Source organism: Haplochromis burtoni, unplaced genomic scaffold (assembly GCF_018398535.1).
Source record: "Haplochromis burtoni strain Fernald_Lab_line unplaced genomic scaffold, NCSU_Asbu1 Contig_26, whole genome shotgun sequence".
In the NCBI taxonomy this organism is placed as follows: Eukaryota; Metazoa; Chordata; class Actinopteri; order Cichliformes; family Cichlidae; genus Haplochromis; species Haplochromis burtoni.
Genome location: NW_024582387.1, coordinates 2,029,575 through 2,057,439, shown reverse-complemented (window position 1 = coordinate 2,057,439; position 27,865 = coordinate 2,029,575). Strand labels below are relative to the sequence as shown.

General features: G+C 40.1%; 2 protein-coding genes across 15 annotated transcripts in view; both read right to left on the bottom strand.

Moving 5' to 3' along the window:
* The window catches only part of eif4g3a (eukaryotic translation initiation factor 4 gamma, 3a), a 77,651-nt gene extending 74,320 nt beyond the window's left edge, over nt 1–3,331 (bottom strand). For 10 of the 12 annotated variants that reach the window (XM_005917875.2, XM_005917878.2, XM_005917881.2 and 7 more), the window contains exon 1: nt 868–3,331. In XM_005917875.2, coding sequence (XP_005917937.1) covers nt 868–1,043 — 176 coding nt within the window. In that variant the 5' untranslated portion in view covers nt 1,044–3,331. The remainder of the gene's footprint in view (nt 1–867) is intronic. The other 2 variants (XM_005917876.2, XM_005917884.2) reach the window with 1 other exon arrangement.
* ece1 (endothelin converting enzyme 1) lies at nt 3,328–27,826 on the bottom strand. 3 transcript variants are annotated; one of them, XM_005917869.3, is made up of 19 exons: nt 27,698–27,826; nt 18,587–18,673; nt 16,017–16,152; nt 11,709–11,921; nt 11,480–11,604; nt 11,226–11,372; nt 10,851–10,916; nt 10,398–10,586; nt 9,637–9,779; nt 9,273–9,387; nt 6,893–7,003; nt 6,715–6,813; nt 6,501–6,578; nt 6,280–6,383; nt 5,916–6,026; nt 5,411–5,478; nt 5,148–5,338; nt 4,619–4,714; nt 3,328–4,004 (listed from the first exon to the last, which is right to left on the bottom strand). In XM_005917869.3, exons 2-19 carry the CDS (start codon nt 18,671–18,673, stop codon nt 3,828–3,830), a joined length of 2,256 nt encoding a protein of 751 aa, XP_005917931.1. In that variant the 5' UTR covers nt 27,698–27,826; the 3' UTR covers nt 3,328–3,827. The 3 variants fall into 3 exon arrangements, with proteins under 3 accessions (XP_005917931.1, XP_005917930.1, XP_005917929.1); XM_005917868.3 differs by lacking the exon at nt 27,698–27,826 and adding an exon at nt 19,421–19,795; XM_005917867.3 differs by lacking the exon at nt 27,698–27,826 and having other exon boundaries at nt 18,587–19,388.
* Nucleotides 27,827–27,865: the final 39 nt, after the last annotated feature.

Genomic DNA, 27,865 nt, shown 5'->3' with positions numbered 1-27,865 from the left:
CCCAAAGGAGAGTAAGAGCACAAGGCCGTAATAATTATTATTATAAACTTTTTATATATAATTACACAGTGCCTGCTAAATATTTGGAGACAGATTCTCAGGAGAACAAACAGAAATGGTTGTGAAGGAATTTTAAAGAGATTTCTCAGCTGACTGTAATCATACCAAACCAGACTTCATTATAAGAGTCAAGACGGTCATTAAAACAAGCGAGCATCTTTCTGACGGCTGTCACCATGACAGCTCAGCTCTGGCACTGACAGGCCTCTCCGGATGAACAAATAAACAAAACGTTAATGTAAAACTGGAAGCTGTGTCCATTTCCCACAACCCGGGCCTAAATCTTAGGCAAGTACCATTAGCTCCGTTACATATAATAAAGCCACAGGAAGCTGCACTGCTTTGCGACGCTGCATTGACGGACTTGGGCACTTGCTAGCATTAACTAGCTGGCACCGTGCAATAACTGCACCTTGCTAGTCAACAACCAAAGCTGAACAAAGCCGGTAACCGGTGTTGAGATACGGTGATAAAGCTTCACTGTACCTAATAGTACCTCTTTATTTAACATTATCATGTACCACCACTTTTACTGGAACATGCCAGTTATATCTGATAATCAGTGGTGTGGCGTCAACTCCCCCCAAAATTAAACTCGCATCTCCGTTAGCTTTGACAACCGGCTTCGGGAGCTAAGGTTAGCACAGTTAGCTAGCTAATTGTCCCCTCCCCTCCCAGCTCCCTCCAAACGAAACCATCATCCCCACGTCCAACCTCTGCTATTAATCACTAATTAAACATCTGTATGTGCTACAGTCACAGGGGAAAATTATGCATGAAAACACAAGTAATTTCTGCGTTACCCACGTCAAAGGATACTGGGGTGGCTGAACAGCGCCGGGCTGAGGAGCAGTTGGGGCTCCCGGCGGCAGAGACACGGAGGTCAGGGTAGCCCGCAGTTGGCTCGACGGAGAGGGGCCACTTCCAGGTCCGCTAACTGCGACAGCGGCGGGTTTGGGGACCACTTTCGGTGGCAAACTCATCGCAAAAAAATCAATAACAAATAAAAACAATATCTTAATAAATACTGATGCAAACAGCGCCTAGCCTGCATACATAGAGCAAGCGTTGCGGATTCTTGAAGCAGGCCCCAAAATCCCTTTAACGAACTGGGATAACGAAGCTCGAATAGCAACACAAACGTCTTTTTTCATGGAAAGTCGCTGTTAGGATCAGCGGTGCTATTCATGGGGACGGTGGGAGGTTTAGCCTCCCTCACCCGTCCGGAACCTCTGCGGATCCGGCTCGGTTCGTTTCTGTTTAAAAAAAAAAACAATCGCCGCGATCTTCAACCTCCCTCGGCGATCTACCTTTTCTTCTCGGCAAGTGTGTTTTCTATCATTTTTTTCGCACATAGATGAGAGACTTCGCCAACATGGCGTTGCGGCCGCTTCCAGCAGTCCGGGCAGGACAGATGATTCGGCAATCCTCGGCCAGTTACGGAATCGCTCGGGTAATCAACTAACCTTCAACCAAAACACGAAAACGGCGTGGCTGACGCTCCCCAAATGTGTTCCAAATCAGTTTTTCACTATTTTAAAATCCAGTTTGAAATTAGAATTAATAACGGTCGCATCACGACTGTAACTGCTAACTGTAACAAACCCGGCTCCTTTTATTACTACTAAAATAAATTAATGAGATTGCACAGGTGTTTATAGTAAATTAGGTTTCTGTATGGACAAAAATAATCATCTTACGTATTCGGCTATTGAAGTACCAGCGCTGTGCGTTAACAATTGTGTGTTATCACTGCCATCTACCGTTCTCGCGTTTGAGTCGCAAGGCATTTCCCTTAGATCAAGGATGCCCAACTAATTTACTTCATAAGTCACATCCCAATGTGATCTCAAGTAGGCAAGACCAGTGAAATTAATCATGAATTAAAAGATCCCAATTCATTGTTCCTAATTCACCCCTTTTAAGTGCACGAATATCAAACAAATCTGGGACTAAATGCAACCCAAATCGACCAAACTTGTGCATTATGACCTGGGAATACCAGCATTACAACACAGCACTGATTTTTTTCTTCTTTTATTAAAGTGAGCCAGTGAAAGACCCTTTACCCCCACTTAAAAATCTGAGACATAAGGAAAACAATTTGAGATTATTGCCTTCCTTATTCAATGTATTCATTTACAAAACAGATGCCCAAGATCTTTTAAGATAGTCCAAGGAGGAATCTACATTTTGCATCACCTTAAAAGGAATAGCAGTACATTTTATTGAAAAATTTCAGTAGTTAATGACTTGAGTGCAGTACCTTAAGTTGGGAGGTGGTGAAAACAATAAAATTAGAGGACTTAAGAAAAATTGATATATGCAGCAGCTGTACATCCTTTCATCCTCTAGTACCTTGCACGCATAGGAAGGGTACTGACCATGAAGGAGCCAGAACATTTAGAAAGAAAAAAAAAACCTCAAGCTGTGAGCCAATTTCCGCCCTCATACTGTTGCTAGTTTGTCTAATCATATTTTGTACTTGTTTCTGACAAAAATCAAAACCGGTCTACATGAAATGTTCTGAATGCACAAAGGTTTTGAACATGTCTGAGCCATTTAAAAATCTGATTTATGATCAGGCAACATATTCATTTACACCTATAACCTACTACTGTAAAAGACAAAGTAACCCAATATCAGAAATTCAAATTACACCTGAATCAAGGCAAACTGAAGATAACAGAAAGCAAGATTATCAAGTTTAGTCAAGAGGGATAATGAACAACAACTTGAGGATTGTATTGCTAAAGAAAAAACAAAACACCCACCAAAGTGGAAGAACCTTACAGCATTAACTTCTAGTCTATGAATTTGGCAGGTGTCACCTGTGCCCAACTCTTTTCATGGATATTTCAATGAAACTGATGCAGAAAACATTTTGCAAAAAGTCAAATGACACCCAAAATTAGCCCAAGGAAGACCACTGGACCCAAACAAAACGTATGCAGAATCTGAGCCTCTGGTCACCGTGTGTCAGGTCAGAATCTTGCCTGTGAATTAAAGTGATGCATGAATCAAATAAACTGAACAAGGGAAATGTTTCTAGATTGGTTTTAATGTACAAAATTTGTGACAAAATGTATAAATGGGTATGGCACATTGTGGCTCTGCTTACTCAAGTTCTGAATGACACTGACCAAACTGTACACATTTTTGGAATATTAAGTGTTAAAAGGCAAACACTTGCATCATTAAAACAGTATTTTTTTTACCCCTTAACGGCTTTAAAAAAAAAAAAAAAAAAAAAAAAACAGTGTTAACTGCACTTTCCTCAGGTTTAAAAAAAAAAATAAACAAAAAAAATATTTAAATTCCTGGTTCACTTGTATAAAAGAACAAAAACTTTAAATATAACATTCAATAAAAGCAGCAGATAAAAGCTCAGTGGAAAGTAACAAAAAGTCCCATTAATCTGCTCATTTGAAAATATGAAGCCAGAAGAGTGGTTCCTCCATCGTAACTATCAGGTGGTTTTTCAAAGCGTTCAAACAAACCAAAAACAAAATAAAGCGACATTAAATCTCAATTTCGGGGAATGCAGTTTGCTAAAACAGTCTTTGCATAGAAGTAGTGAAGATTGCAATCCTTCCAACACAGCAGTCACATTTTGTCCCGATAAACAGCCTGATAAGCACTAAGTAGCAAAAGGGGACTTTCAGTGATACCTGCATCCCAGTCTCATGAGGCTTTGTCGGCATCTTAAACAACCCCCACCCCCAGTGTCAGTTTCACTCCTGTTAAACTCCGTGATCAACGAGGCATCACCAAAGCTCACACTTGTGATTTGGGTTCATGGGAGTATCTGCTTTGCATCCAAAGTGCTTTGAGAATTCACGTGAATTTGACACTGTGCCGATGACCCTGAATCTCGGAGGACTGTGAGGATCTGTCATAACGCCCTCATGCGAGCTCTCAGGTGTCTTGACAGAGCACCATACCTGTGAGAGGAACAGAGATGAGACAAGGATGAGTTATTTGTCTACCTAATCCTTCAGAGTTACTCAAAAAGCTGTTGAGAATAATTTGCTTTGGTGCAAAAAGTTTGATTTGTCTCCCACTTTGATTTTTGGAGTGATTTTCAGTTCCACAGACTAGTATGTACTTTCCAACTTTCATATTTTATTCATCAAGATCCAGTGTGTGATTTAAGTGTTCCTTTAATTTTTGAGCAGCATATCTTGAGAGACTTTAAGATCAAAATCTCTATTCAAACCTGTCCCCTCCACCACCCATCTTATAGCAGTGTTTTAGCATTGGTGTTTATTACAGAGTTTTACACTACAAAGCTTATAATAGGTCTTGTTGTCTTCCTACAGCCATGGTTTTGCATACAAGCATACAATCGAGATCTGTGACATACCAGCTTTCTTAGAGCCTGTCAGAAACAAACAGGAACAAGTGTGGCAAACTTTTGTATCCTTTGAGTGTGGTAAATGCAACGCTGAGAACCAAGCCAAGATGGTAACCACAAATTGTTATTCTGAACAGTTTACAGCTCAAAGCACACCCCCAGATGTGTATTAAGGCTTTAGCAGTGTTGGTTGGTACAAACCTGGGCAAACCCCACAAAAAACAGCTGATGGTTCGTCATTCCCAGCGCTGGCAGCGTGGCCTCCTCACCGTTCTTTTTAATCCAGTTTAAATAAGCCTTCAAAACAAAAAGAAGCACCTCAATTTACTTCTAGGGCATCACTTTTGCTTCTATAGCATTTGGTCATCTGCCTCACAGCTTATGACCTTTCATTACATGGAAAGAATGTGTGCATGTGAAGTAGTAACTAGAGGCTGACAAGGCCACTCATAGCCACCTGTTGCATTTCCAGGCTTCACTGTAAACTAGACAACCTTTTTCCAATACAGATTAATGATATGACCCACAGCAGGCCTGAGAGATAAACTGCTACAGGGGCTTAATGGCAAATCTGTGCACTGCTCGTCTGACCTTGTAAGCATGCAATGTGTCAAAACTTGGTTATAACCCAAATACAGGCTTATACCAGCATTGCTCACAGAAAGCCCCTTTCTGCACATTTAAATATTTCATGAGGTTTCAAGGTGAGCCGTGCTCTTATCTGACAGACGTTGTAAGCAGCCTTGAGTCCACCGTTGTCAGCGATGTTTTCTCCCAGCGTTTGTCTTCCATTCAGAGACTCTTGGTTGATGCTGTAATTGCCATACTGCTCCACCATGCACTGGGTCTGCGTCTTGAAAGCTTCAACAGAAGAGTTCTTCCACCAAGGGCGTAGGTTTCCATCTTTATCATACTCCCTGCCTTTGAATACAAATATTATTAGTTTTGGTCAAGTTTAAGTCACTCTGAAAATACAAATTAAGATTTTTTTACCTTGGTCATCAAATGCGTGAGTCAGCTCATGGCCCATGACAACTCCAATTCCACCAAAATTGAGAGCTCTACACAATAAAGAAAATTTAGAGGGTTGTTAAACAGACTTGCTCAGTTTTAAGTCACCGACAAGGATTTAAAGCCAAAACTGACATCTTTTGATCGCCTATGATATCATCACCCATGATGACTCAGACCTCAGAGGCTTAAATAGTGTAGGTGCTGGTCTCAAGTGTGAGAAAGTCATTTGTATTTCACATTAATCTAAGTGGCTACTGGCTTCAAGTGAACACAAAGACTGAAAAGGTGGAAAATTGTGTTTGGGTGGAACAGCTGTTAGCACTGTTGCCTCAAAGCAGCAGCTCTGGATTTGAATCTCAGTAGTATATGAATGTGAGTAAATGCGACGGTCAGTTTGTCAGCCAAATATAAATGCCTTTCACAGCAGAATAAAGAGTGTTAATTACTTTATTTAGCAAACTCCAACAACACATGGAGGACATACTTAGGCCAAGAGCGACTGTAGAATGGAACTTGCAGGATTCCTGCAGGCAGAACCATCTCATTTTTTGTTGGGTTGTAATAGGCATTTACTGTTGGAGGGGTCATGCTCCACCTGCAAAACAAGGCACAAGAATGCACCTCATGAGATCAACATCAAGTTCCTGTTCCTACACAGACTTCAGATCAGTTTGAAACTAATGGGAACCTTAATCTAACCCCTCCTCCAAAGCTCAATTAGAGACAAAGTTTGGTTCCGCTACATCAGTATAATGCACACACGCCAATAGAAATTCACTCCCATAACAGTGTGCTACCTCCCCTGTGAGAAGGATGGTGGGAAAGAGGGTTAAAACTGAGGAACTCACTGGTTTCGGTTGGGAGGTTTCCTCAGCTGGTCTGCAGTCACTCTGCCTGAGAAGTTGTAGTACTGCATAACATTCTGGAAGTAAAGGCCTGACACCACAGCAAACTGAAAGAGGAATCAAAGTAACAGAAAATAAAATTCAGCATTTTAATCAGGCAAAAGAGACCATGACAAACAAAAGTGAGAAGTTAGGACCGGTAATCCACTTTTGCATTTACCTACATCATTGAACACTTTATCCAGTTTCGTGCCATTCATGATGAATTCAGGATACCCGACCATGTTGTATATTGCATCTGCCTGTGAAAGACGACAATTTGTAAGAGACATATTTTCACAGCAGATGGCAGTGCTGCATTTCTCTGCCACTTCTACACAGAAAACAGTTCATGCACAGATGTCACCATAAAGCACTAGGGGGATGCTTTATACCCACTTTTTCTTTTGCTGCCTTTTTTGTTTCTGTGTCCATCCAGCTCACATACTTCAATCCATCCTCAAATGCCTGCTTAATTTCTGTAACCATTTTCTCAGCCTGAAGCACAGGAAGACAAAGAGACGTCAATCGATCTCTCGCAGATGCTATTTTGAAGGAAGAACCTTGAAACACTTACAATGGCTTTGCTGTCCTCAGCAAAGGTGGCTTTGACAAACATCGCGCCAAGAGCAAAGCCCAAGGCACTGTCTGTGTCGCTGACGCACAGCTTCCAGCGTGGAGTGCAGCTCTGCAAAAAACCCAAGACACGTTAAAGAAAACGATCCACCCTTCACTGGTTGTTAGGTGTCATTTGCCTTGTGGAGTGTTTTTTTAGGCTGCCATATTTTTCTTGCTTCAGATTAGTTACCACCTCCTAGATTTCCCCAGATTACACATGACTAATCCTCATAAGTTTTAACTTGCTGCATTTAAATTGCCTAGAACCCCGACTATGATAAACAGATCTACATGGCTAGAAATAAATTCACCAATTTTGAAGTGGAGGTCTGCATCCTGCTTATTGCATTCCTGCTGTTAGAATATATAATTAAGGTGTAACACTACTATTTTTTTGAACAATTTTATGAAGGATGCCAAGACCTCTGATAGAAAGTGAACCATATACTTGATAAATTGCTTTGTCTATGACCTTTGAGCTGTTATTTTAAGCAAATTTTAAATGCCATCTCTCTAGGCTCAGCGATTGTATATAGCTCACAGCACTCTACATGCCACACCCAATTTTTGATGCTGCCCTGAGTCACAAGACACTGATACTAGAAACTCTTTCATTTGTTAAGTAGTTACATTTGTCATTTTCCCTAAATCTAAAATGCACTTTAAAACAAACCTCAGTTATTCAAATTAAATTTTGCAATTACAAAATTAATTTCTCATAACTGTTTTTAAAGGTTTTCCTTGTATTTGCAAAGTCTAATTTTGCTACCTCTAGATTAACATAAGTTTATCTTCAGGTGAAAAGGACAGAGCTGTAGGCAAAAAAAAAAAAAAAAGACGCAAGCGTTCAGAGCAAGAAAACGTTAGAATCCGCTCGGCATACAGATGGAAAATGAGGTGTGGAACAGAAACAAAGACGCACGCAGAGTATTGGTTTGTTATTTCAGCTTGACCCCAGTGGGTAACGAGACAGGGAACAGATCTTCCTCCAATAAGGGATGAAGTCACTGGAGTATTCACAGTCAAACAGGAAGCACAACTTTAGAGAATGAGCTGACCTTCCATAAAGTTTTATTTGTTTGAAAAATAAAAAAAATAAAATCTGTAGTATCATTGTGTTTCGTAGAGCAAATCATTTGGGTTTTATTTACTGTAAAAATAATTCCATATTAACCTTTGCTCTCTAGAAAGCTGAAACTGCTCTTTGTATGTCAGCCATTTTTTCTCTATTATAGGAAAGTAGTGTGAATACTTTGCATTCACAAGACTGCAGATTATCTGTACTCTTTCTGGGGAGGTGTGACGTCATTTACTGCCACTGTATTTATGTAGCAGCCAACTCAAGACCTGGACAGTTTAACTCCGCTCTCTACAAAGTTCAACATAATGAGTGAGGTGAGCAAACTTGCTGTCATTTTTGTGAATGCACCCTTTGATCTGAATTTAAATGTCACAAGACTGTATGCTTACATTATGTCACTGAGCAAACTCTTAAAGCAGGAATTACTCAACAAGCTGTCATTTCTGAATCAACCCAGAAACTTTCAAATGCAAGTAAAAACAAAGAAGGATGCAGTTTGGAGTTGGAGTGTTTTCAGAGCAGGAAACTGCAGGTTCCTGTTACTGTGTCTGCATTTTATGAAGTGAACACTTTACATATTCATTTTATTCTTACTTCTGCCCCTAGCTGTTACTGCCACTCGTTTCTAAGAAGGTGCATATTTAAGCCATCTATAATGCAAGTTTGAGCCTTCTGCTATTAGACACCTCTCCAGCTTTGATTCTGAAGACAGACACCCTCTCTACTTTAAGATTAGATGCAAGGCTGTTTGATAAAGCTTACAGTTAGGGCTGGATCAGGTGACCTCAAACCATCTCCTAGTTATGCTGCTATAGGCTCACCACTGAGACACTTCCCCTTATGCACTAAAGAGACCCCCCCCCATGCCTTTAACGTTTGTCTTCCTCTCCTGTAGTCTGGTGGCTGTTTAAGTTCTTCCTCCCCACTGCTGCCAAATAGTTTCACATATAAGGGTGGTCTAATTGCTAGAATTTGTAGAGTCTTTACAATATAAACTGCCTTCTGATTACCTATGTGAACTTAATTTACTTAGGATCACAAAAGGATAGAACCCATCCCTACAGAAGCAGTATTATAGAAATAAATACAAATTGATCTGGCAAAGATTTAACATTAACACCAGTTAAAGCTGGTTTGACATGTTTTTATATCCAATTTAACTGCCAGTGCCCAGATGCATTCCAATATGCCCATCGAGTGTTGAGATAACCAGGAAGTCATTGATTATAGTGACAAGGCCTAAGGCTTCATCCCTTACCTTCTTGGTTCCATACATGACCTCAAGGAAACGTTGCTCTGCATCCTGGAACTTTTGGTCCAAAATTGAGGCCATCTTTCTCACTACTTTCATCATCATGTAGTTGTTGAGAAGGCTTACAAAAGATAAAAATATCTGTTAATTGAAGAAGGGGCAATTCACAATAAATCCAAGCAGTTGGGTCTTATCATGTAAATGTACAAGAGTTATTGTAGACTGTTGATCTCCTCTGCTCCATTTTATTTATTTGACTGCATAATAAATCTAGGGGAACAGATATTTACATAGCTGTGTTCACAGCGTTATGCAACCTGTCTTTGACACGTTAAAGAAAAAAATGATTAAGAGTTTCTTTGCACCTCACCTTTTATTTGTTTTAGTTATGAGGTCAGACACTTTCTGGAGGTATTCTTTGGCATAAACCACCACTGGCTCTGATCCATTAAGTGACACAGAAGCAAACATTTCTCTGAGGTATGGCATCCAGTCCACTGCTGGAGCCAGAGTCTGCAACACACAAAACAAGCAACTGAGGAATGATGAGAAGAGTCTGGGCTTCTTTACAGTGATCTTAACGTACATTCATGGTCATTCACAGTGCAGCTGACATTTGAAGTTTAAATACTGCAAACATTTGTTCTTCCCTTTGCCGATACCATCAAAACTGAGGCCTACACTGGAAGTTCAGCATACTTTGCCTATCTGACTTTACTCACCCCAAAATCTTTAAATGGCAGTCACACAAAGGCTCTCAGTAAACCACAGCATTTCCTGATCTAGCTGCAAGGTATCACATGCAAACATACAGTGTGCAGCATAAAGCCAGCCACAAACAAAACAAAGACATAACTTAGACATAAGAAACCTATAATATTAGGAAAAACATGAAATGCTTACTCCAAGCTCGAAGCAACAGAATCGCTCTTACTAACCAGTACTGTTGTTACACAAGAGTGCTTGTAGCAATCCACATCTTATGATACGCAACTGGGAAAGACTTTACACAATTGCTAAGACATACTCCAGGGCCTGTTAGGTCTGCAGTAGGAACTGAGACAGCTTTGGAACCCCAGAAACATGCGGTTAAACCTGAAGTTAGAAGAAGAGATCTCTTGAGACACTCACTGTCAGGTCCTTTGCCTCCATCTTATTGTAAATGAGCTCCTCATCTCTTCTCTCCTCCTGAGGGACTGTGATGTTGGCCAGGGTGGTTTCAAAATCTAAAACTTCCTCCATCATGGCCCGAGAACTTTCCTTTGTGCCACCCAGAAGAACTCCCAACTCCACTAGAAAGTTGAGGTATGCTGTCAGATACTATAAAGAAAGGCAGCACATTGAGACAGGGTTGTATGGAGAAAATGTTTGAATGCATTATAAACTTAAATTAGGAAAGAATTCAAACTATGGAACCACATGCTACTATGCAGAGTTTATCCCCCGAGGCCAAAATAGGAATATTATTAAATATTTGACTTCCTTTTGTAACAAGGCAACGAGGCTCAGGGTGTGTTTAAATTACTGTGCACCCTTGCATGCAAACTGTCATAACTAAAATCAGTCTAACACTGTAGACAATACCTTTTCATTTGCAGTTTTGTTGAGGTAGTAATCACGTGAAGGTAGTCCCAGGCTGGTCTGATCCACCTAGTGTTAAGAGAAACAGCCTATGACTCCGTTCGGCCTCTGTATAAGCTCAAAATCAGCCCTTTTGTTTTCATTTGGCAAGTTTCTGCATTAGCCTGGCAATTCCAGCATGTAGGCTAATGCAGAAACTTGCCAGAGATCCCACTTTTTCCTTTTTGTCATAGTCTTGTGACACCCTACAAGAGGAATGAATTCATTTGAAAGCAGATAGACCAATACTGTAGCAATAACAAAGGAATCGGTCCAAGAATAATAGATAAAACCTTTCCTCGAGGAAGCTGTTAAACCTTTAACTTCTGTTCTTCTCACCTGGATGATGTTAGTACTGGAGTTTTTGGAGTCTGTGCTGACAAACACAGTGAAGAAAGGAAAAGTACGCAAGTTGGCAGACACGGTTCGCAGAACTTTTTGGAAGTTGTCCTTGTCCCAAGGTTCAGTAAGACCCCATCCTCCGATCTGGAACAGACAGGAATGAAGCACACTTTCAGAAACTAATGGAGCCAAGAAAATCAATTTTATTAAAATCGATAAAAATGATTTCTTTTAAAGTTGAATAACCATACCTGGTCAATTAGTTGTTGGAGTGGCTTAGCTCCTAGTTCCTCAATCTTTGTCTCATTCATGCAGGCCTCATAATATCGCTGGGCCTTTTCTTCAGCATCACTTAAACCTTTCATTGTTGTGTTTTCTGCCCAAATACAATGAAATCACACCAGTGGAAAAAACAAGCTAAAAATATGGGGGTAAAAGAAGCTAAAAACACTGAACTGCATTCAAATAAAGGATCTTTACCTAATAACTGCTTCATTACAAGCATGTTGTGTTCCCACAGGTTGCTGAAAGAACCCCAGCGGGACTTGCCCTCATATAGTGGGTTGTTTTTTATCCAGCCCCCACAAGCAAAGTTATAGAAGTCCTGGCAGGGATCTACGGATCGGTCCATTGCTCCCAGAACCGCACTGGCCACAGTAATGCATGGCTCTGTTAGGCACAAGCCTGGGTGTGCTGTTGCACAAAAAAAGCAAAAAACAGTTTTAAAGCATATTAAATTCATGGATAATTCACTTTCAGCATTATCAGCTAGTGGGAAACAACCAAAATGGATAATCTGAAAATAATTCCTTGTGGGATCAGAAAACCAGGGTTTTCTGACCATCTGGAATCTATCATCTTAGAAGAACAAATATACAACCTGAAGGGACTGCGTATTGCAATATTCTTTAGAAATAATAGTGATACGTGGCAGGTCTTTTTGAGGAAGTGGCATGTTCCACTAATAAATAATTATTAATCAAAGTGTCTGATTAATAGATGAATATATTAAACAGAAAAGGGCAGAAGACTGAGGATTACTTCAGCAATCATTTCATTATTTCAAGAGTCAAGTACAGTTTTTATACACACACACACACACACACACACACACACACACACACACACACGTTCTCTAGAACAAGAAAGAGGAACCAAGCAGAGCACTGAGGCTTATAGATTCTCTGTTCTAAACATTAAAGCTGTTGAACAGAAACCTTTTAGCATTTACAGAAGTGTAAGCAGTGAATACCTCTACTACAAAACTTCCTGTAAGACCTTCAGCTTGTCCATATAAGGTATGAGACAGAGACTGAGACATATGTGCTGTGATGATGTTAGTACCCTTAGGAGGTTTCATCCTTGTTCCTTTTATTATTTCAAAGTGTGATCTGACTTGTGGTGCTGAATTGGAGGAAGTGGCATTACGTTTCCCATGGTAAATTTAAGGAAGCTACCATTGATGAGACGCCACCAGGATGTCAATACAATTCCATAAACCCCTTTTTCCATAATGAACAAGGTCAAGAGAGAGAGCTAGGGTTGTTTTTAAGCATCTAACAATCACATTTCTACTTTAGACTTTTCTTCCTCATCTCTCACATACAAGAAACTAATCACCACTAGCCAAAAATAATAAAATGAATATTTCGACAACACTGTGCAAGACTTTTCTCTTTCACTAGCTATATTAGCACTTTTGTGAAGGAATATTAGGACCACAATAATATACATTTAGGATTTTTGTAAAAATTTAGCATGGGGTTCTACCTCAGTTGGCAATTTTACTTTATTACAAAACAATTATTTATACACACACGTACACACGTACACGCGTATACACACGTACACGCGTATACACACGTACACGCGTATACACACACGTATACACACACACACACACACACGTATACACACACACACGTATACACATACATATATATATATGTATGTGTATACATTTTTTTTTTTAAACTCATTGAATTGCATTATTGAAAATTTGCCTATAAACCATCTTTCATTACAGCAAAGTTGATTTCCACTCTTGAGGTAAGATATCAGTACTGCCCATGTCTGGAGCTGGAACTACACTGAACAAAAATATAAATGCAACATTTGTCTTTGCTCCCATTTTTTTATTGAGCTGAACTCAAACATCTGTGTATGTAGAAACATTTTCAACAGACCCATGATTCTCAAATATTGTTCTCAAATCTTTATAAATCTGTGTTACCAAGATAATCCATCCCACCTCACAGGTGTGGCATATCAAGGGACTGATTAGACAGCATGAATAATGTACAGGTGTACCTTAGACTGCCCACAATAAAAGGCCACTCTGAAATGTGCAGTTTTGCTTTATGGGGGGGGGGAGGGCAGAAAACCAGTCATTATCTGGTGTGGCCACCATGTGCCTCACGCAGGGCAACACATCTGTTGCATTGAGTTGATCAGGTTGTTGATCGTGGCCTGTGGGATGTTGGTCCACTTCTCTTCAATAGCTGTGCAAAGTTGCTGAATATTGGGAGGAACTGGAACACTGTCGTATACGCCGATCCAGAGCATCCCAAACATGCTCAATGGGTGACATGTCTGGTGAATATGCTGGCCATGCAAGAACTGGGATGTTTTCAGCTTCCAGGAACTGTGTACGGATCCTTGCAATATGGGGCCGTGCATTATCATGCTGCAACATGAGGCGATGGTCGTGGACGAACGGCACAACAATGGGCCTAGGGATCTCGTCACGGTACCTCTGTGCATTCAAAATGCCAGCAATAAAATGCACCTGTGTTCGTTGTCCATAACATACGCCTGCCCATACCAGAACCCCACCGCCACCATGGGCCACAACGTTGACATCAGCAAACCGCTCACCCAGACGACGCCACACACGCTGTCTGCCATCTGCCCTAAACAGTGAAAACCAGGACTCATCTGTGACCAGAACGCCTTTCCAACGTGCCAAATGCCATCGAATGTGAGTGTTTGCCCACTCTAGTGGGTGACAACGAACTGCAGTGAGGTCCAGACCCCGATGAGGATCATGAGCATGCAGATGAGCTTCCCTGAGACAGTTTGTGCAGAAATTCTTTGGTTATGCAAACCAATTGTTGCTGCAGCTGTCTGGGTAGCTGGTCTCAGGCGATCCTCTAGGTCAGCGGTTCCCAAACAAGAGTGTTGCATTTATATTTTTGTTCAGTGTATTTAGTTAACTTTGCTATACCAAAGTCTTTCCAGAAACAAATTTCACCACTTGGCAGCTGGTTTGCTCTGGGCTTGGGAAATACCCCCAAGCAAACACTTAGGGTTTTGTTTGAAGTGTTATTAACATAAACTTTTTTTTTTTTAATGGATGCCAAGACAAAATGTAGCTGTATAGAAAAAAAAAAAAAAAAAAAAGCTTAAAGTTTACAGACTTAGTTTTAATATCATTTCAAGTTTACTTGCCCACTCTTCATTTGGACCATTATAGAATTCTGTCATATTTACTTTTTTACAACATTGAGTGCCATGCCTCTCTCTATAAGGTCTCTGGCTTAGACTTGAAGAAACTTAATCCAGACATTCTAGTAAGAATCTAATAAGTCTAGTAAGAACAAACTTTGCACAACTCCCTATTTAATAACCCCTCGCAAATTGCAGTCTTACAGTCTTTCCTTGTGCAGAACAATGAAAAAAGTGCAGTAAGTAAGCTTTTTGCTATAGTTTCACATTTAGAAGTACAAATATAACCTTTAAACCCTGGAGGCAGGGAAAAATTTTTTTATTTTTTTTTTAAGAAAAGAGTCATGTCTCTTTGATTAAGCAATGAGGCCAACTGGTACTACTGTAATTAAAATGGGTGTAGCATTCTTGTGTCTTTTCCATTTCATGTTTTGCAGAGGTGACTTTTCAAAACACTTAGGACAGCAGTGGTCAGCATTGTCACTTTAAAGCAAGAATATTCTGGGTTTGGGCCTTCTCTATGGAGTTTGCATGTCTTCCCGGTGTCTTCCCGGTGTCTGTTTTTTGGCAGACACTCCAGCTTCTTCCCACAATTCAGAGGGTTAGGTGATTTTACAGTAAACTGGCTGAAGATGTAAATGTGAGCATGAACAATTGTCCATGTGTTAACCCTGTAATAGCCCAAGACCTGTCCAGGGGGATCTCCCAATCCCACTCACAACCCTGAATTGGATAAAGGGAAGAAAAATGCATGAATGGGGTAGCACTTGTATGTTTTGCTAGATTTTCTTGAGTCTTGCTCTGGGTTTGTGGACACGAGGTCACCCTTTGCATTTCTACATTGCAAAAGAGTGTCTAATACATCAAGCACAAATTTGTTGATTGACCTCAACTTTCAAGGGATCAAGCAGGGTCACCTTTGAACCATCTATATTTGTAAGTGTAGCTGTGACCATTCTAAAATTTCTCCAATAATAATTTGTCTTCTTCACCTGTAGCTTTCACAAGACATGCTTGATGTGGCGAGAACGTAAAGTTGTGTGGGGTCATTCATGACATTTGTAAATACAGGCACTGGGCTCCTTTCAATTTAATTTTTTATTTATTTTATTTTTTAGAAATAAACCTATTTTGAAAATCCAAATATTTTTGATTGTTTCTGCATCATTTTCTTAGTTACTGGAAGCAGCTGATTTTAAAACTTAAGCGTATAAGTTAATTACAGGCTAGGATTCTTTCATTCTTTTGTGGAGTTCAGAAAAAATAAATAAGATTAGAAATATAAAATCACTGAAAGATCAAAATAGTAATATTGAGGTGTCAATAAAACTTTGGACTCACTCTGTTTGTAGAAAATCCCAGTTGTGATGAGAGTTACGAACAGGCCCACTGACAGAATGCACACCAAGCACATTAGCCTCCTCTCCATCCGTGTCCTGCTCGGCCAACACGAGGAACGGCCGTGCAGAAGACTCACCTACACACATACACAAATCTTTTAGATGGCTTTTTTAAATTCAAAGCCACAGACACTACTGCATGAATGACACACAATGAGTGTATTTACTTGTGAACAAAAACTGGAAAATATTGTGTCTAGATAAAGTTTCTCAGGGATTTGATGACAGGTATGGTTTCACAGCACAATGGCTTCTCCATTAGTCTCCTCAGCCCTCATACACTGAAAGAGGTCAAGCATTCTTTCATTGTTTCCTCACTAATAAAAGCACAGTTTACTTTTGGCCTAATATAAGACAAGACAACGCTGAACTTTATCTGCTGCTTTTGGTGTTCACCCTTTAAATGATGAGTTTACTGATAACGATCTGTTGAAAAGTGGCTCAAAGACTTTGACTCCAAGAGTCACTCATATCCTTCAATGGACACATTACAAACTCTGGTCAGTCTGAACGAGACTCCTATAAATAAATGGTGACTTTTGTTCATTCCACACACTACATCGTGTTGAAGCCAGGTATGCCAAATCTATAAATATAGGGATCAGATTTGCTGCTATTAGAAGACATTTTCACAAGTCAAATTAAAGTGTGATCGAAGCAAAGGCGGCTTCTTAATCCCAGAGCCTTAGTGAATTAAGCAGGTTTGGTGCAGAGCTGCATTTCTGAGCACAATTGGGATAATCACTGCCAAGTCTTTCTCACCTGTAGTTTGCCACAGTCTTAGGAAGCTACAATTCATTTCACAAAAATAAAAACCCCACACGTTATACTTGAATCTAGGAACAGTTTGAACACTGTTTCAATCCTGGTTAAATAAAGCACCTAAAGAATGACCGAACTGCACAAAGCAGTGTGTCTGCACTGTATGGACATGAACAGTACACTGTTTAACTTAAGGAATGAGGCCAAATGCTCTATCTGCAGTCTCAGTGAAATCCTTTATACATGTTGTGTTCTTTCATAAAGCAGAAAAAACACAAAGGATTTCACACTTAAATGCTTCAGTGTCTGTGCGCAAAAACTTCCTTGTGTGAAAACCATAAAAAATATAAAGACAACTTCATCTCAATGGGGAGAAAAAAAGCAACCAATTTCATTCTGCTTGAAAACTAAAGTCAATTTGTGGAATATTCTTGCGTTGTGGTCTTCTCTCCAAGACACAGGAGACAAATCATTTTTAAATTTTACAAGTAACAATTAAGACATTTGTCCAAACATTAATATTTGCCAAATTGCTGAAATGTTGTAAAATGATCTCAAAATGCTGTCAACCAAATACATGAGTAGAAGGGCAGTAGCAACAGCATACTCTTAGTGTTTTGATTATGGCTTTTTGCATTGTTTTTACTACAGAGAATAACATTTCCAGGATGTTTCTGTAAGGCTCCTGTAAAATACAAATACATGCTGTTGGAAATTCTTTAATTTAGCTAGCTTTATCATTTTTACTGTTGACATGGTTAATTTGTGCTTGATGCCACACTGAAAGCCAAGCAAAACAGTGGAGGCAAAGTTCAGATTTCAGTATTGTTTGAACTATGGACCGTTTTCAGTTATAGCACTGATAATTTTATTTTACAGGAGTTTTATTTTGTCCCCACCATGAATAAAATAAATAAATAATAAGATGCAGCAATCTGCACCCAACATGTATGAAAATGATAAAAATGACAGCTATGCAGTTATCCATCAATTCATTCCTTTTCTTAACTGCTTATCCAACCAGTTTCAGTGGACTGATACCAGCTGATGCTGGGTGAGAGTTAGATGCACCCCGTCCATCACTGAGCAAAAACAAAATACCGTCTCTGGACAGAACTGGATGAAACCCACACAAGTGATGTGACCACAGTTTTTTTTTTTCTGGTGACTTTTTCTGGAAGAGTTTAAAGCCTTTTTATTTTTAACTTATTCATTAACAGTATTCCAGGGGATCCAAATTTAGTTTCAGAACTACAGACACTGGGGAGGATATGTCCCAGCTCACTAGCGGTTAGGCCATCTTTCGTTCAACTGTCATGCAAATATACTCACTAATCTTATAATCTTCTATTTCATACACATGTTCAGTTCAGAATGAGGCCTCTATTTAGATGTTTTGGCCAATGCAACATTACATGAAGACTTCAAATTCCTTCATAAATCAGCATAGGAATACATTTCTAAGTACTAGATATCTTAAAGTTCCGGATAGACAAGTTAAACTAATACTACGGCTAGAGTGGCAGCTTTTATTGAACCACTAAATGAGGACAGCTTGGTTAAAAAGAAAAAACTAATCATAAGCATAAGCCGCTGTTGGTTCATCTGTAATTAAAAATTTAGAAAATGTGTTGTCTTATACCAGGTGCAAAACCTCAACAATTACACACTTACCCACATGTTCTATAATAATCCAGTACCAGCACCAACCTGTTTCTTAGTTTTAGCCCAAGGTATTTGCATTCTTACCTGCATGGGAGCTGATGGGTAGATATCGTCACTGGTGGAGTCCACCACGTCCTCCTCGTCCAGAGTGGCTCGCCTGTATGCGGACATCTGAAAAGTCAAATTAAGAAAAGACTCTCTCAGAGCTTCCATGTTGCTTCAAGCATCTAATAACATCCCACTAACGTGTGTGAGAGTTTTTGTGTGCGGTGTCTGTTCTTCAGGGATTTAAGGCAGAGTAGGGTTTCCCTCTAAAATCCATCAGGAGAAAACAAAATTATCCGGTTTACTTCTTTCACTCACACAGCAAAACTGCTTGAGGGAAAAACAAATGGAACATAAAAAACAACACGTGTTGGTCTGCCTTTCAAAGCACTTTTCTGCTCCCTCCAGTTCTCTCAACACCTCCAAACACCCCCATGGCTTCAGGCAGAGAGACCCTGCAGCAAACTTCACAACAGTAGGAAAACCTCCTCCTCCTGAAAGTACGATCTCCTTGCGCTTCTCCTCTCCCTCTCTTCCTGAGCAAAGTTTCTGTAGACTTCCTTTTCAGCACGGTCTGTGCAAACACGGCAACAGAGAAGCCGGAACTACTGAAAAACGGGAAGTAGCTCTGACTTTTACATGACTGAGACTGAGTGTATGGTACAGATTGTGTGAGCGTGCGCGTCTATGTGAGTGTGTGTGAAAGCACATACTCAAATGTGGTTTCACTTAGATTTGTGGAGGCAAGCACGCAGTTGTAGTTCACGCCCTTTGTCTTTTCTATAGGACACAATGGACTGGGAGGAGGAGCACAGAAAAAAACAACAACAACAATCTTTTACATACATGCTCAGTTTCTTTTGCAATTGTTACCTGAAAGTCATAACAGCCACTTCTTCTCATGTTTAATCCCTCACCCAAAAAGGGGCACAAACATGAAAAAGCTGTTTTAAAAAAAGAAGCCAACCGGAAGGGAAGCTGTGAGTATATATGCTGGGGAGAGTGATTATCTGATTGGGGACAGGTGTGGTGGAAAATTGGAGGGAAACGTAAGAAGGACCAGAAGCAAAGCTAACAGGAATGAACATGGTCCAAGGATTACAAAATAAATCAGGAAGTGACAGAACAGAAATCCTGCACCATGACGTGTAAGTGGAACCTGTCATCGGTATAACCTAAACACATAAGACAAAGAATATCTACAGCTGACCATAATAATGGATATAGCACTTTTCAAGGCACCCAAAGCACTTTACAATACCACTATTCATTCACTCTCACATTCATACACTGGTGGAGGCAAGCTACAGTTGTAACCACAGCTGCCCTGGGGCAGACTGACAGAAGCGAGGCTGCCATATCGTGCCATCGGCCCCTCTGGCCAACACCAGTAGGCGGTAGGGTAAAGTGTCTTGCCCAAGGACACAACGACCAGGACAGAGAGCCCAGGGATCGAACCGGCGACCTTCCGGTTACAGATGCAATTTCCAACCCCCTGAGCCACGGTCGCCCGACCATCAGCAGTAAATCCTTCTTTGGGAAGTATATCTATTTATTAAAGTATAATGTCTGGCTGATTTAAATGGGTAAATGACACAAACACCAATAATGCACAACCACACTAACTTTCCATTATAAAAAGAAAAATAACTTGAAAGGTAAGGTAATACTAAGAATATTTCATAATAATGTATAGAAATAGCACTTCAAAGTTTCCTTTATGAGCTGGAGTGGGAAGCTGGTCACCAAATAACAAAGAAGTTTAACCCTAGCTGAGGCTTGCACATGGATCCATTTATTAGACAACACATCATATTGCAAATCATTTTAATCTGCTGAAGAAGCTATAAAGATTTTATAAAGCAGCTGCTTTATTTTTGACCTGTGATGATGGGAGGGAGAGCAATAAGGTTCTCATAGCATTGTGTCTAGCACTGTAGCCTATTTTTGAATCTGCCGCCCAGCTGGAACACATGTTCTTCCTGTGGGTACTCTGGCCCCCTACATGAGTCCAAATACATACATGCTAGCTTAACTGTTGATTTTAAGTTGGCCGTGGTTGTGAATGGCAGCGCGCATGATTGTCTGTCTCTCTAAATGACTGGCGACTAGCTAAGACCCTGAACTGAATAAGAAAAATTGGATGAATGGTGATGCTTTTATGACCAAAAGAATATGAGCAGGAATGTGAGCAGGGGAAATTAGCTTTCTCTGAAGGGTGTCTCGGCTAAACCTCAGCATGATTTAGTACTGTGCTGAATCCTCACTGAGGGGTGATGTCATTTTTTGCATTTATACATGTGCATTGATCTGTGTGTATTGCTCTACCAGGAGGTTTTGTTTGGATCTGGAGCTGACTAAACTTCAGGAATAGTTACTTTTACTAAAATGCAGGAAGGCTGAGTTGATACATGTGTTTTTATGACTGTGAAAATGAGAAAATGCCTACACATGCAGAAAACTAGCTATTTTATTAGCATAACTGTAAGCAAGAGACAGTTACAACTTTTGTTACACAGAGGTATCCTCCCTGTGTTACTCAATATACTGAGGTTATACCATATAATGCTACCAAACAGCCCTATCACAGCTGTTGTGGTCTGTGTGGCAGAAACATGTAGTTATATTACTGTGAAGGTGCACGTCATTCTGTGGTGCAGGGTACAGATTTAAACCATAGCTGTCTATCCTTTCATTTTTCAGTGCTTATCTAGGTTGGGGTCACAGGGGTAGCAATTTAAGCAGAGATGGCCAGAACACCATCTCCCCAGCCACCTCCTCTTCCAGGGGGACACCAATCAAGCCTGGTGGGTAGGGGTGGGACGGCTCCTCCAGGTAGAACATGGACAAATGGGGACATGGAATATCAGTTAAATCCTACAGTGTCAACGAAACTGGATACACGATGGATGGACATAAAGAAACTTTCATGAATGACTTATATAGTGTTTAGGTTTTTATTTAGTTTTTAAGATTTATCTCATTTATTTTCTTAAAAAGCACTACTTTCTCATGTCTCCTGTATTTCCTTTTTCTTCACTCTGTGTCACTACCACTCACTTCCTCTTTTTCAGTGTCATATGTGTCTTTGTGTGTTACTTTGCCACTTTTGTGATTCCCCTGCCCCACCCTCATTAGGTTCACCTGTCTTCATTTATTTTCACCTGTGCCCATCAGCCCTGTGTGTATATACTCCTGTCTCGCCCCGTGTCACTGGTTAGGCTGTCTGCTGTTCCACCTGGTGTCCCTCCTTGTGGTCTCGTGGATTACTGTGGTGTTTGCACAAGCCTTTTGGACTTTGTTTAGACTTGTAATTCTTTTTTGGGTGTCAATGTTGCAGCTAAACCTGCCTCTTGGGTTCTACATTTTTGACCTTTAATCACATTTAAAAAATTAACACACAAACAAACTGTTAGTGGTGGTGTTTAAATTAAGCAAAATTTAAAACCCATCTGAGTTTATGAATGTATTCATAGCAGCCTGTTTCACAATAAATCTCAAATATTTGAATAATTGGACATCATTTTTGGGGAATATTAAACTACACACCACAGTATAGTTTCTTGCTTGCAATTCAAAGAGTCAATTTCCAAATGTTCCGATTATTCTCAAAGGCAATGTGCAATCTCCAAATGTTGACGTTACGCTACGTCCAGATGAACAGAATCAACTTTTGGAGAGTTACTTTCCTGGATGATTGATTGCAATGTGCAATCCATTTTTAAGAGCTAATTTGAAACTTCCAAACCTAAGGAGCTACTTCCTATCACTTACAATTCATAAACAGATCTTTTAGTACAGCGACTGACATTACACAACTTTGTTTTCTAATACTCCCCATAGCCTGTTGCCTCAGAATTACTGGCTCCTATTGATACAGCTTTTCAGGCGTTTCTGGTAACAGGAAAAGATCAGAGTGGCAAGGAAAGCGTTGACTGGATTGCTGCTTTTATTAACAAACTGCGCCACCCAGGTCACTTTCAGCAGCTCTGACATTGAACTGCTAGCTGTGAGGTTACACACACATTACATGCTCTGGAAGTTTTTAAATGCCATCTTGGTTGTTGTTTACATCCTGCCTCTGCCAACCAGGCAACCACGTGTAAAGTCATCTACTCTGTTGCAGCAAGACTCCAGACTATGCATCACAAAAAGTTGTCTTGCTTGTCTTACACAAGTAAGACTGTAGACTTTTGGGTAGTAAATATACATATCTGCAGTTCACTAGTAAACACCTGAAGCACAAGAGGCCAGAGATATAGATCGTTCTTATGCTACAATTTCAACACTGTTAACAGAACAATGATTAACTTCAGCTGCCTGTCAACCCGGTAAATGTGTCACCACAATGCAAAACGCCACAGGGGGATATATTAAAAACATTTTTGCCTGGAGTATTTTGATCATCAAGCATATAATCAGACTCTAAAATAGCACTTTTGTCCAATCTTAGTTTTTCCCCTTGTGGGCAGTTCACATGTTAGCCTTTTGACCAAAAACCAAACCCGCGACTGAAATAAATGTTTACTTGATTAAGACTTTATTAGATTGTCTCATAAGCACAGCCAGAAGGTCAGATCCTTTCTTTTAGTTCCCACTCGTCTCTCATAAACAAAAATTGATGTTCCTACCACAAAAATCCTCGAGAATTCCATGCAAACCAGGAGCACAAATTCCTGTGATTCCTACTAAATCTTGGTTTCTATTAGATGAGATTTATGAAATGAACCCCAATGGGAGGAGGGGAACAGCTGTCAGTTGAAGTTAAACTGAAAATTTGTTGAGAAAGAGTGTTGGATTTGTTGGTACTGCTGTTCTTGGTCGGCTGCTTGCTGCTTAAATAGTTGTACATAAATAAGCCAACTTAAAAAAAAGAAATAGTTACTGAAGCAGAAGGAAACTGAAAAAAAAAAGAAATTAAAAGGCTTTCATTCTGATCAGTAGTATAAAACTTACTAGGGAAGACACTGATACCAGCCAATAACTGTTTGGGGGCTTATTCTGAAAAAAACCTACTGCTTGTTGTTGTCCTCATAACTTCCTAGATCTAACTAGGGGCTTTATTATAAAAAAAACAAACATATCAGGCTTACATTAAGAAGGAAAGTGCTTTCTTTAAAAACAAAAACAAAAAACAATAACTCAGCGTTTTTATTTTGGAAACTGGATATATTTTAAAGCACATTGAGCTTACATTAAGAAACTGGTGGCTTTTATTTTGAAAATCTGACACCAAGACCCACGCTGTAGCAGTCGTCATTGTGTTTCTGTGACAAACACTGCAGGATTAGTTGCATGCCAAAAAAACAAACAAGCAAACAGGATGATTCTACATACTTTGCAAAAACCATCACTGTGTTGGTGTGTTTATGAACTCCAATAAAGGGCTGGCAGCTGGCCTGCTGGGTCATACAATCAGCTTATGAAAAAATGGAAGGACTAAAATGATGAGGGGAAAGAGGTAGGGCAGAATATGAGGGCATAGATACACTTTCAATTATATAAATGGTTTCGAATGGCCTATAGCTCAAAGCAAAAGGTCTAATGGGGACATTGACGTTTGACTTTCTAGTTTGACACACATACATTTTGCTCCATCAATATTTGACCTATAACTCATTAAAGGATTACAGCTGTTCCATTTAACAAAAAAAGCGCCTCATGAATTAAACAAAGTGAGTGTAACTCAACAAAATTATATGCAAAAAAGAAAAACACCCCGGTTTAATCATGTAGTCTGCTTTGGATCACAGTGCAGGATAACAAAATGCAGTATTTACTGGCACTGTCCACGTTGTTGCTGCACAGGCATTCCTGTGCACATTCACTGTTTCTGAACACTTTCCTGGCAGCTAGAGTCTGTGCAGATGTGTACGCACAGATTGCCACACAGATTGAGCTGAATCACTACGTAGTCACAATACCACTTCCCCTTTCCTGTTAATATTTTGTGACCAATAAAGGCCTCTTTTATTTTCAAGAAATGTGAATTGTAATACTTGATGCAATACTAATATACACTCATCCACACAGACCTGAAAGAAAGAGTTATAAATTACAAATATGAACCTTAGGTCTCTCCTGCTCACAAGTTCCTGTTGATGCCCTTTCTTAAAGGAAGTCACGCTAAGTGACAAGTGGGAGGCATATGAAAACATAAAATGATGCAAATCTTACACTAACAGTCTGTGGTCAAGGTCAGTTGTGGACACTTTGTAGGAAATCCCTAATGGTGTCCCACAGGGCCCAAAGATGTCTTCCCAAAGTAAAGCCGACAGTATGCAAGGTAAGTATCCTCCAATTACAATATACAAATAAAATAAATAAATTCTTGGAAATGACGGGAGACTGTGGCCTTTGAGGGAGAATGTAAACCCCAACCATGCGTCAGTAATTCGTCACTGATCCTGCAAACCAGACGATTATTTGTAGCACTCGGGCATTCTTCCAATAATAACTTCAGTGTGCTTGTGTTTAGAATTGGGTGCTGCATGCGCTGTGGCGTGCAGAGTTTGACAGTTTATTAGCAAAGAAACAAATGCGAGTAGGACGAGAGGAAAAAGAAAATGTGTAAAAAATGTCGGCGGAAGGAGGGAGATGATTTAAAGTTTGTCTGACATGAGCTGGCAGTGCACCCATTCGGCACGGGAAGAAGTGTGCCCTGGTCAACCACTGTGGTAAGCCAGCGAGACGCTAGGTCTGGATGCAGCTGCAGACCACATAAGATCAGTAATTAATGACTACATGCTAGAAACAAGTTACAATATAAGCCTAGTATCCTGCGCAAGAGACACGTGTCTGTTGACTTCTGTTTATCAGATCTGAATCATGCTGTGCTGTCATGCAGAGATGAATCTCAGAAGACTTTCAGCAAGAAGCAGAGAAAAAAACAGGCTTCTTTCCAAGCCTAAAGCTCTTTGTTAACCCATTGGTGTGAATCCAAAGTTCAGGAAAAACATTCCAGGAATACCACCCTGTCGAACATAAACATGACTAAACATCCTACTATAACAAGTACAAACTTTTTGATCCAGTCCAACATATTACCTGATGAGAAACTGGCTGAACACACTGCAGCTGCCTCTGGCTGTGTTTACTGGAATACTGCAATTCAGTGCTCGCGGCTTCAACTTGTCAGCTGAGTTTTCGACCTGTGCCTAATGTTCGCATGTTTACGTAGCAAATGAAGCAAAGAAATTAAACTAGGAATAATGCCTGGTGCAGTTGTTCCTAAAAGGAGCCACCAACCACTTAATCTTTTGTGTCCAGGCTCCTGTTTCTGCCTGAAGGCCGCTGATAAGACAAAGTCATCTCAGGCTGCAGCTCTTGATCCCTGATGTCAAAACAGCAGTGGAAATTTATTTTTTGTCACAGTGCAGAGACAATGTTTCCTTTGGGGAAAACACCCTGATAATGACCCCCCCCCCCCCACACACACACACACACACACAAAAAAAGAAAAAAAAAAGAAAGACATAAAGCTACTTTCCCAGGCTTTCCCAGCTCTGATTGTTAAACTAAGCTGAAGAGCTTTATGAGAATCATAACACTTCAGGCCTATTTTTAGTGTTCTGTGTATGCCTCCTTTGACAAAATAAAGAGCTTGCATTTTCTCTCACATGGTTTTTAATATGCAGGTTTCAGCTCTGAAATTCTTCAGATTCCTGGTTAGTGTACGACTCCAACTCATTATTCTGTGTACTTTTCAGGTACTCTGACGTATGTACGGTGATCAAATATCAATGAGCCAGGTCTTGTTTCGCCATCATGCTGTGTGTCTGCTGCAAGTAACCAAAGTATTAAGTTCAGTCATCCTGACCCTGCATGCACACAAGTTAAACGTGGTAGAATAATATTTGCCCTGATACATATAATATGGCATATTGCTATATTTCAATATAGTTCTCATAGATGATTAAAGCGCTCCAAGCAGGACCTTTTTAGCATAAGGCCAGGATTAAAAGGAGTGGCACACGGAATCTTGCACCAGCACAAACAGATAACAGCAGATTACCTGTTCCTGCTGTTGTTATGGCATCCTGCAGCACACTCCTGATCACACCTAGGTAATGAATAACTGGGTGAACCAAGCTCCCCAAGTGCAACACCTCCAGAGCCTTGTAAACATCTTTAAAGCAATCAATCACCCAGGCATGAAACTGTACAAATAGTTGCCTTCTGTGCCAGCAATCAACAGAGCAGTATTTCAAACAACCTAGATATTGATTTTAACTTGAGTTTGGACTGGTTAATTGCTACATAAATTAAAAAGAAAAAGCAGTGAAAAGCAGAAGTAGCTCTCAACAGAGAGGAAAAGGAAGTGGCAAAAGGACATGAAAATCAGGAAATCCAATTCCTCCTAAAGCTGAGGTTAAGGTGAAGCAATCTATTTTAGGAAGAATTTGCTTTAAATTTGATGTAATAACTTGAAACTTTTATTATGGTTGCGTTGGTCCCTAAACACAAGCAGAAAACATTCTGGATAGTCTTTTAAAGAAAGTTTTCACTATTTAGTTCTTCACAGTACACAAAGAGGGGGGCAGAGGCACAAAACAATCAATTTTTTGCCTCTGTATATATAATAAATTCTTACAAATGTAATCTCAAATACGCTGGTTGTAGAAGTTGTGGTGACTAAAATGTTACATATGCACAGGTCAGTGCAGACGGTTGAGCATGTTAAATGGTACATGGAACGATAGGATGTTGAGGTTGACTCACTAAACGCACCCCTGGGTATTTATGAACACAACTTTGCTGACTCAAACGTGATGTGTGTCAAAGTTAGTAGTGAAAACCTGAGAGGCTGCAAACAAGACTATTAATGCAACATATTTGAATATGGCAGCAAAGCCCCAAATCTCTATTGGATAGTTACTGTCAAATTAAAACCCACAGCATGAAGCTAACCTAGAATAAGGCCACTAAACTCCATGCAAGGCTCTGTATGCAGCCTGCTCTTTAGTTATATAGGAAGCACAGCCACACATTTGCATTAACATTTCCTTTAAAAACAGGGTTTCTTCCTTTAATGACCACAACCTCGCAGTAGTTTGTAATAATCAGTCTCTCTTAATGCGTTACTGCGCACAGTCCAGTTGTGTAATTACACTTTTAATCAGTATCGCGTGTAGCCAGAGGACGTCTTACCGTGCTCTCTGTTGATCTGCCGCCACCGCCGTGACTCTGGTGCGCTTTCTGACCGTGGGACAGTGAGCGATCTTCAGCTAAAACAGCCAAAGAGCCTGCGCTTCATTGTCAAGATAGTTCACGTCCCTCTGAAACGTTCCTCCACTACGCCTCTACCCCGGAAATCAG